General features: G+C 45.1%; 1 protein-coding gene across 1 annotated transcript in view; it reads right to left on the reverse strand.

Moving 5' to 3' along the window:
• The window catches only part of LOC126195641 (uncharacterized), an 84,115-nt gene extending 75,003 nt beyond the window's left edge, over window positions 1-9,112 (reverse strand). Inside the window, exon 1 of the mRNA XM_049934266.1 lies at window positions 8,780-9,112. Within this exon, the coding sequence (XP_049790223.1) occupies window positions 8,780-9,112 (333 nt within the window). The remainder of the gene's footprint in view (window positions 1-8,779) is intronic.
• Window positions 9,113-10,416: the final 1,304 nt, after the last annotated feature.

Below are 10,416 nucleotides of genomic sequence, written 5' to 3' on the forward strand. Positions count from 1 at the left end.
TTCTCATGAGCAGCAAATGAAGCCGAAAATAAAGATCTGCTATAAGAAATATCCGTGGATAAAAGATGCAGCAGATCGACCAGATAAGATACTTTGCCTGCTGCCTAGACACGATAGCCCCATATAGCACTGGAACTGGCAAACACCTGAGCAGTTTGAAACCGAGGAAAGCCACAGGGCGCTTCCCTCCCCACACTATATATTGTGTCGGAAGTGATAACTGACTGGTAGTCGACCCAAACCCATATTGGCAGTGCTGTGTCCTCCAGAACATATGATACACCCACATACAAAAGCGCTGAGTCGACTGCGACTCAGGAGTAACATAGTTAAATTCGCAACCCAGAGACGACATACACGGTAGGAACTATGTTACGCTTCCACCTTACCTAAACACCTCCACTCAGTTGGTACTTAGACACTACAGTTGCATAGGACCTGGTTTCAGTGAGTGTCTTATGACTAATCTACAGTCACCGCCAAGAAGAGCTAAACTGGAATGTGTATAAACAACATTAGTAGTCATTCACGACCTACGTCGTCAATTATTTACTGTATTCTTCTCAATATCTGTCTTCCTCTACAGTTTTTACCCTCTGCAGCTCCCTCTAGTACCATGAAAGGTATTACTTGATGTCTCAACATCAACCTGTCCTTCTTTTCAGTGTTTTCCACATATCCTTTCCCCCTACAATATTCGCAGAACCCCTCATTTCTTCCCTAATTTTCAACATTCTTCTGTAAACATCATATCACAAATGCTTCTCATTTCCGTTTTTCCCACAGTCCATGTCTCACTCCCATAAAGTGCTGTGCTGCAAACGTACACTCTCAGAAATTTCTTCCTAGAGTTCAGACTTATGTTTGATACTAATATACTTCTCTTGTCCGGGGATGCCCTCCTTGCCAGAGCTAGTCTGCTTTTTGTGTCCTCTTTGCTCTGTCGGTCGTGGGTTCTTTTGCTGTCTAGGAAGCAGAATTCCTTGACTTCATCTACTTCGTGATCTCCATTTATAATGTTACGTTTCTTGCTGTTCTCATTTCTGCTACTTCTGATTACCGTTGTCTTTCTTCAAATTCTCTCAATTCATAATCTATATTCATTAGACTGTTCAGTCCATTCAATAAGACTTCACCAGCTTCAAAGACAGATCAGTGCTAATGAACATCGACCTATACTGCCACACACAATCTTCGCACTTAGGTTCAATACTGTAAAGTATATCTTAATAAATCAGTGTAAATTGTTGCTAATCTGTGTTACCACCAATTTTTGCCATAGCTATTGCTAACCATGTTTGACAAACTTATATAGGGGTTCTCTTCCTGCTATATTTACATAGTTGACACAATGTGCAATTCGTGAATACAACAGCTAAGCTGGAGTGAAAGCAAACTTTCGATGATGTAAAGGAGCTTTTCAAGGCAGGGATGATAAACGGACACATCCAGTCGACTCAGAACGGTATGTCAACAGTTAATGGAAGACACACAACTCGCCAAGCTAGGTATGCTTTTTAGGAGTCTCTGTCTTGGCAGTTGTGTGTGGTCTTTCATCCATGGGAATTGTGGGCGGTACACAAAAATTAAGGAAGATGTTGAAAAATAATTTCAATGGTCAGAAGAAGTACATGAGGTGACCAAACGTGTATATGGCCATGCCCAGAGAGAGAGATAGATGGGAGGTTGGGGGGGGAGGGGGGGAGAGATAGAAGGACACTGAAGAATACTAGACGAGATATCGTCCTAATGTCGGGAACAGGGTTTCGAGAATAGCAAAGGAGACGCTTGCTGGCGCGATTTGATGTGTATGTTTTAGCTGGAGACGCAAGAGCAGTATCATAGATGATGGCCTTGATGAGACTAGGCGTCTGAGCGTCACATATAAGATTCTCCATCATACATATCATTGTACACTTTCGTAATTACCAGTGGTCCTTAACATTCTCACATTGCTCTATTCACTGTAGTACACAAAGGTTCGAGAGAGAGTTAAGGTCCACCGGGAATTACGATGTCTGTGCCTAATGGCGTTTATAATTTTAAGAACTTCATAATGGGATCACGTCGTCCCGAATCATGCTGTGTTAGATAAATCACACAGTTACATAACTGGGTCATCGTAATATTCGTACTGATACTGTGATGAAGTTGCACTATGGCTTCACAGTAAATAATCTAATAGCTTTGGTAGGAATCCAGCTCATAAAGCAACCCTGCTTGGTTGGGAAAAATGAGCTTTTGTTTCAGGGTGTGTGAAAGGCAGGTCACGCAGATGCGTTCCGAAGTCGCTCAACCAACTGAAGTCTACAATAAATCCGTTCGCAAAAGAGCAGCTGATCTTCAAATACAGCTGTCAACAATGCATAAACACATTTAAAAAGATCTGAATATAATATGATTTAGACCGATTTTTACAAATGAAGTGTCTGAGAAGAATATGAAAAAGCAAGTTGTAGCCTGCCGTGCTTTGTTGGCACAATTTCCATATATCATGTCTCGCTTTAAGAGTGTTATTTTCTGACAAATATTTCATAAAACGCAACATCATTTATATGATACGATAAATTGATTTCGGTGCTTTGTCATTTTAAAGTGTTGCAGCGCTAGTCGTAATTTCACACCGTCCCCTGTGTGAGAGTTCATTTGAATACACACTGCCTGAAAAAAAAAGTGAATCGCCCAGGAGGGGAGGAGGAAACTAAATGAAACTTCACAGTTTCAGAGAGTGTGTGACGTTACTGCATGGGTTACAAAGAGGAGTTGAAATCGCAAGGAACGTGACAGTATGGGCGTAAGTATGACGTTGCAACCGCTCTGGCCTGGATGCATGCACTAATTCACTTGGAAAGCGTATCATCAAGCTGTTGTATCTTCTCCTGAAACAGGTCCTTGATATCCTGGATAATGGCACTGGAACGCAGATGACGTCCGAGCGGGTCCCACACATGTTCTTTCAGGGATGGATCTGTGGATCTCTCTGGCCAAGCGACTAGCTAAACATCACGCAGACAGCTCACAGAGACACGTTTCAGGTATGGATGAGCATTGTCCTGTTGAAAAATGGCACTCTGATACTGTCCCGTGAGAGGTAATACTCCAGGACGCAGAATGTGCGTGTGTGACGTACCGTTGTGTTGTTAGACGTCCCTCAGTCACTACTAGCTGTGACCCGAACCCATACCCGCTGCCTCCTCTCCCTCACCACACCCCACTCTCAACGTAACGCCAGGAATAATATCGCTGTCTCTCCTAAACATAACAACAACGGGACCTCTCCCTAGGTTGCACCATATTCGCCAATGATGGTCATCTGGGCTAAAAAGAAGCACGATTCATTGCTGAACGCAGTGGGACGGCATTCAACAGAAATCTATGGCATGGCTCAAAGCGCAACATTTTGTTTTGCGGTGTCACTGGGAGCTTACGCAGGGGACGATAATTTTCTATCAGCGGCTACTCTCCAACCAGTGGTGTGGCGTCTCAGAATGTTTCAGGGAGACCATTGTTTGTTCTGGAATGGCAAAGCGCACCGTGAAGGAATTAGAATGTGCTTCGTGCAATGTATGGTGGTGAGTAGGCGTGGTCGACCGGAACCTTAACGAGTATGCCTGCCCTCACATTCCCATGCAGTTCAACATCGGGCCACTGTCGCATCGAAATGCCCCACAAAACTGTATTAAGGCACGATTTGACCAGCCGGCGAAATGCGGATCCACAGTGAGGTCTCTTTCACGCACTGTCAGGTGCTGATAACGATGTGTCACACGAGTATGCGGCATCTCTGTGTCCTTCGCAGTAATCACTCAACATCTATCAATGTTCGCAAAACTTTCTCATAATCTCTACCAGGCATGATAGCAACACAAAACAAAATGGTTCAAACGGCTCTAAGCACTATGGGACTTAACACCTCATGGACTGTGCGGCGCCGGCCGAAGTGGCCGTGCCGTTCTGGGCGCTACAATCTGCAGCCGAGCGACCGCTACGGTCGCAGGTTCGAATCCTGCCTCGGGCATGGACGTGTGTGATGTCCTTAGGTTAGTTAGGTTTAATTAGTTCTAAGTTCTAGGCGACTGATGACCTCAGAAGTTAAGTCACATAGTACTCAGAGCCATTTGAGCCATTTTTTGACTGTGCGGCTGGTCGTGGCGGAGGTTCGAGTCCTCCCTCGGACATGGGTGTGTGTGTTTGTCCTTAGGACAATTTAGGTTAAGTATTGTGTAAGCTTAGGGACTGATGACCTTAGCGGTTAAGTCCCATAAGATTTCACACACATTTTTTTGAACTTAACATCTGAGGTCATCAGTCCCCTAGACTTAGAACTACTTAAACCTGACGAACCTAAGCACATCACACACACTCACGCCCGAGGCAGGATTCCAACCTGCGACCGTAGCAGCGGCGCGGTTCCGGACTGAAGCGCTTAGAACCGCTCGGCCACAACGGCCGGCAACACAAATCATGACAAACACTAATGGACTTCGCTGCTCGTTTCATTGTCACAAGAACTGCATCTGTAATTCATTTAGATGACCGCCGACGGTGTGTAATCGTACGAAGTTACACTGATCTCCGACCACGCCTTCCGGGTGCTTCACTGGTTTTGTCAGGCAGTGTATATCCGCAGTCGTAGTGGACTCGAATGAAAACAACGTTCCTTAGTCGTCAACTATTTAAAATAACATTATGACCAAAGTTAGCTGATCCTGTGATATAAATGACAATGACTGTATAATCAGTCAACGTGTGATAATGAATTTCTCTTTTATAAAATGGTGACTGTGGCATTCGATGTGAAAAAAGCTTATCAACATAACACACATTCACACAAGAGGAATGTGGTTTTCTGTTCGAAGGAAATTCACCATTATGTTTTAATGTCATGATACCTATTCGGACCACTTTTTTTGAGCATGTGAATGGAAATTCTTATTTGGACAAATATGGTTAGTACACCAGGACAAGGGAATCATGGCTCATGTACGTTTACAGCAGGATGGAGCTCTAGCACATTATTTAAGTGCATCAGTTCCTTGATGAATAATTGCGAGGCCGCTGCAGCCTCACTGAAATGCCCACCACGCTAGTCAACTCATTATGGGGAATAATCAACCACCATGCAGACTCGTGATAAATTGCGGAAAAATACTGAGAAAGATTTTTGAAGCGTAACTCCTGATATGATCCGCAAGATGTGTGCATGGTACGATTATGCACTTGCAAATTCAGTGGATACATATTTTCATGTACAAATACTCTCATATTCAATACACTATTTTGACCAAGCGATACGAGGAAATCTCGGACACAATGGGCAATGACTTGGGGAGTCTCGCTTGGGGAATCATTGTCCGACGAGGAGCTCGCGTCCCTCTATCTCCACCTGACATCACGAAATCGTATCACATTATGTTGAGTAAATCAATGATAAAAAGATCAGTACAAGATAGGCAGAGACGGTGGACAGTGTGACAAAAAAAATGGAAAAAAACCTTCCGAACAGGCTTTGAAGGCCCAACGGTACCATCCGACCGCCGTGTCATCTTCATCCCTTATGCGCCATCGGATGCGGGTACGGAACACGACGAAATAGTGTAGCAGAGCAAGATGGTGCCTGATCCAGAATTGTGTGATTGTGTCAGGAATAGAGGTCTGCGTGGATGCGGGTATCGACGGATTTACAGTAAAGCAGTAATAACTGCTCTGCGGACAAACCAATGCCCTAATGGCACTAATCACTAGTGTATATGTGGATATCCACTATCATAATTAATTTGTGGTGAAAAGATAATGGACAGTATGAGTATAACGCTTTTAGATTTCCTGCGTTACATGCGAGCAACAAGAATAATTACTGTTATTTAGATCCACTATTACGAGGAGCGTTCAATAAATGTAAGACATTTTTTTTCTTGGTCAGTTTCGGTTGAAAACTACTGAATTTGTTGTGGAACATCGTGAAATATTCCCGGCTCAGCCTCTATCGTTTCATGAAGTTCCGATAGGTGATGGCGCTATACGTGGCCTTGAAAATGGCGTACGTAATGGAAGTGCGTTCCTTCTTATGGTGGAAAACCAGGCGCTTGCACAGTGCTTGAGAAGACTTTGCAGTGAATAAAAGTACGCTGAGTCGGTGAGAGTGGCGTCTGTCATCACAGCACCGGGATCCGGTAACGCTATCTGATCTCCCACGTTCTGGCTGGCCGCACACATCTGTGACTCGTGCAATGTTGAAAATATTTTCATTTGAAGGACTGGAATGCCGCTCAGATCAAAAAAGAATCGAATTTCACGCGATCTGTGAACTACCATTGAACGCCATTTACTTTTGAATTAATGAATTCAAACATGATCGGACGGGCACCGAACACCAAGAGCGCTCGAACCATCCAGTTGAGGTCACCACAAAGGAAACGGTTGACAAAATGCGTCATATGGTAATGCGAGACCGCTGAATAAAAATTCGTGAGTCTGTTGAGACTGTTGGCATCTCAACTGAGGGAGTTCATACTATCCTGCACGGAGAACTGGCTACGAAGAAGCTGTGTGCGAGACGGTCGTCGCGATTGCTCACAGTCGACCAAAAGCGCATTCGGCACAACATTACAATACACAATGTCAGGCGATGGTTAATCGCAGTCTATAAGACTTTTTGCGCCGATTTGTGACTCTTAATCAAACCACCCATCACTACCCAGCAGAGTCAAAATGACAGTCAAAACTATGGTCAAATGCTGGAGAAAGTGCATCCGAGAAGCCAAAGAACACTTTTGTCAGCTTATGAGGTGATGGAATGGCCACTGTTTTTTTTTCTTTTTTATTCCCAAGGAATTATCTTCATAGAATACTAGTAAAAGGGCAAAATCGTAAGTGGATCCTATTATGCTTCACTGTTTGAAACTTGCATTGGCTGAAAAAAGGAGAAGGTTGGCACGTATAAAAGTACTCTTTCACCAAGATAATGGACCATCTAACACAGCAGTGGTAACCATAGAGAAAGTGCATGAAACGGGTTTTGAATTATTTCCTCATCCTCACTATTCGGCACACTTAACCACTAGTGACTTCTTCCTGTTCGCTAACTTGAAACTTTGACTTGCTGGGAAGAAATTTTCTTGAGAGTTTGTGCAGACTACTTTTCTGATGAGATGAAAAAGCTGAAGGATCACTGGAAAAAGTGTATAACCCTCAAAGGAAGGAGACTAAGTTCAGAAGTAAGGTAAGTTGTTTACGAAACACTTTTTCTTGCTTTTTTAGCAGACTTATCAAACCAGCATCCTACGTTGCGCAGAGGCTCTGGAGAATACTGAGGGAATAATAGCATGTGATTGCCTTCCGGTAGGCGGTGCTGTCTAACGCACGGCTTTCCGGGCGGGAAGGAACGCCGGTCCCTGGCACGAATGCGCCCGGCGGATTTGTGTCGAGGTCTAGTGAGCCGGCTAGTCTGTGGATGGTTTTTAGGTGGTTTTCCATCTGCCTCGGCAAATGCGGGCTGGTTCCCCTTATTCCGCCTCAGCTACACTATGTCAGCGATTGCTGCGCAAACAAGTTCTCCGCGTACGCGTGCACCGCCATTACTCTATCAAACAAACATAGGGGTTAAACTCGTCTGGTGTGAGACGTTCCCTGGGGGGTCCACCGGGGCCCGAACCGCACAATAACCCTTGGTTCGGTGTTGGGCGGCGTAGGGGTGGACTGTGGTAGTCGTCGTAGGGTTGTGGACCACTGCGGCTGGGACGGAGCCTATCTGTCGTTTCTAGGTCCCCGGTTAACATAATGTTGTGTACATAGTTCCGCGTAGTCAGTGCGTACACAACTTTCCCACTAGAGCGCGCCCCGCTAAGCACAACAGCGCAGGCGCAGCGCTCGTCCGTCTCGCACTATGAGATGGCACTGCCTTAGAGACAGACCAAATTCTGCTTCCGCCGATCCGCGTATTAAAATGTAACGCAGCCAATGAGATTGCTGCTTACATAGAACCTTTTCTACTCACGGATCACACTCGCGCAGTGATACATGAACGCGCGAGGTATTATAACGAGTGTACAGACCTCTGATTATACAGTCTGCATTTGTCTGCACCAGTCTGTACCAGTTTGCATTAGTCTGCACCAGTCTGTACGAGTTCTACATTTGTCTGTACCAGTCTATAGTCAAGTTTCAGTCTGTGCCTAATAAGATTACCACATTCCTGTGCATAGCCACGAAGATAAATGTATAGACACTTTGTCAAGTATCAGAGATATGTGAGAATAAGATTAACGTACCAAGACCAAAGGAACTTCAGATTGTCAATTGTAAACAGCATGCAGACTCAAGTTACGTAATGTCTATGCTTTTTATTATTTTAATAAATGTGTGTGAAAATTAATCAAGTTCTGTTTAAAGTTGGTCACCGTCAATCTGCTACTCTAAGTGTTCAAGTGGCATTTCTATCGTCTGACCTAACGGCAGAAGATAAACACGCCACGATAAGACCACGAGACATATTGCTGACACTCGCCTACTTCGTTAGAGCGACAAGTCAAATAATCTGATGGTGTGTGTACCGAAGGTCTTAAAGTACGCACACCACACATAACATAACATAACATGTGATTGAATCAGAAATTCCGTGTCGCTGGATATACAGGGCGGCCTCTGCAGTAAAAATCGAGCTCTGGCGAAAAGGCAGTGTTTAAAAATCTCTTCACTGTCAACTTGCAGATAAGGCACGTGAGGATGCGGACACTCTTCTCATATGTGCATTGTCTTTCCAGTAAAACTGGATACATACTTGGAGAGAGAGGTAGTGGAATTGGTGCTCGTGGACGGCTATGTGGCCGAGACGGAAGAGCCACGTGGCGATTGTGTTGAAGGTGGAGAGCATGAGTGTGAAGCGGTCCAGGTCGCGCGTGCCCTCCCTCCAGATGGCGACCCCCTGCGAGCAGAGGAAGAGCACGATGGCCGCCGACGCGGTCGCGTTCAGCAGGTAGAAGGCGCGACCCGCCCAGGGACCGGCCCGCGGGTGCCGCATCGTGCCGGACCAGTGCAGCAGCCACTGGAGCAGCTCCAGCTCGCTGCTGCTGCTGCTGCTGCCCGCCTCTGCAAGGCCGGCGGTCGCCTCCATCCTGGCGTGGCAGCAGGCACCTCATCAGATGCGGCACCCAGCACGTCGACACTGACTAAATACTTACGAAACAATGCACCAAAGCACAGGCAAGCAAACTTTAGAACAAGGCATTCTAACCAGGAAAGTACTTGGGCTCGCACGAACACAAATACACCAAAATCGTGTGAGAAATAATGTAAATGTCTCTTATTGCACTACTGATACTCCCGCATCTGCAAAACTCTGCTGTCGTCCGTTCGAGGCCTTTGCGTATGCCATGCCGCATTGCAAACTGACCTGCCGGTACGCCAGTCGGGACCAGTAGGGACGGTGCAGTGTGCCTCTGAAGTTGCGTTTTGTGACATTATTTGTGTATTGAAGCGTCAGATGGCTCGGCGATTGGTAATCAATCCTGCTAATGTATTGCGACTGGTTGAGATGAAGTTACGAAGAACCCTTCTTCGTGAAGATGGTATTGGTGTAGAACACGAATTATTCGCATACTGTCTGGTATCTATTATAGTGCAGAAATGTGAGCATAATTTAGAAACAGATACTGATGTAACACTAACACATAATGATGATGATAGGGATGATAATGACGGACAACTCACTGCAAACGGTAGTGCTACGGCAAGTGCGGGAAGAGGCGATCGAAGCAGTGACAGTGAATGCCAACCGTCTCCCAAGAAGAAGGTTAAAGTTGCAAGTATCATCACGGCGTTTGATGACAACACATTGGAGAACATGTACGATGATTATTACGTAAGAGGTTTCGACACATACGACAAGCTTCTGAAAAGATACCCTAAACTGAAGTCTAAAAGCAATATTAAAAACATACTGGATTGCGCGGCAAAGAAAACAGAAGGAAATACAGTTTTCAAAGGAAATCGTACACTGCTGTTCAAGACCATCAAGGAGCGTGTAATGGCGAAATTCGATGAAGCGCGAGAATGTGGTTCCGCCGTTCATTATTGGCATTTACAACATTGGGCATTGGACTTAGCCAGAAATCTCGGGTGTACAAACTTTACAGCTTCACTAGGATTTATTACTAATTTGAAAAAGGAGTTTAGGATAACATCACGCCGTATCACTATGCTCCAAGCACGAAAAGATAAGGATGACGAAGAAGAGCTGATTGAAAGAGCTCAAACGTTTGTTGCTGACGTCAATGAGCATGTCACGAGAGTTCACTGGGGATTTTTGCGGATGATGCTGTGGTACATCGAGAGGTTGTAACAATGGAAAATTGTACTGAAATGCTGGAGGATCTGCAGCGAATTGTCGCATGGTGCAGGGAATGGCAATTGAATCTC

The sequence above is a fragment of the Schistocerca nitens genome, chromosome 7, assembly GCF_023898315.1.
Source record: "Schistocerca nitens isolate TAMUIC-IGC-003100 chromosome 7, iqSchNite1.1, whole genome shotgun sequence".
Classification (NCBI taxonomy): Eukaryota; Metazoa; Arthropoda; class Insecta; order Orthoptera; family Acrididae; genus Schistocerca; species Schistocerca nitens.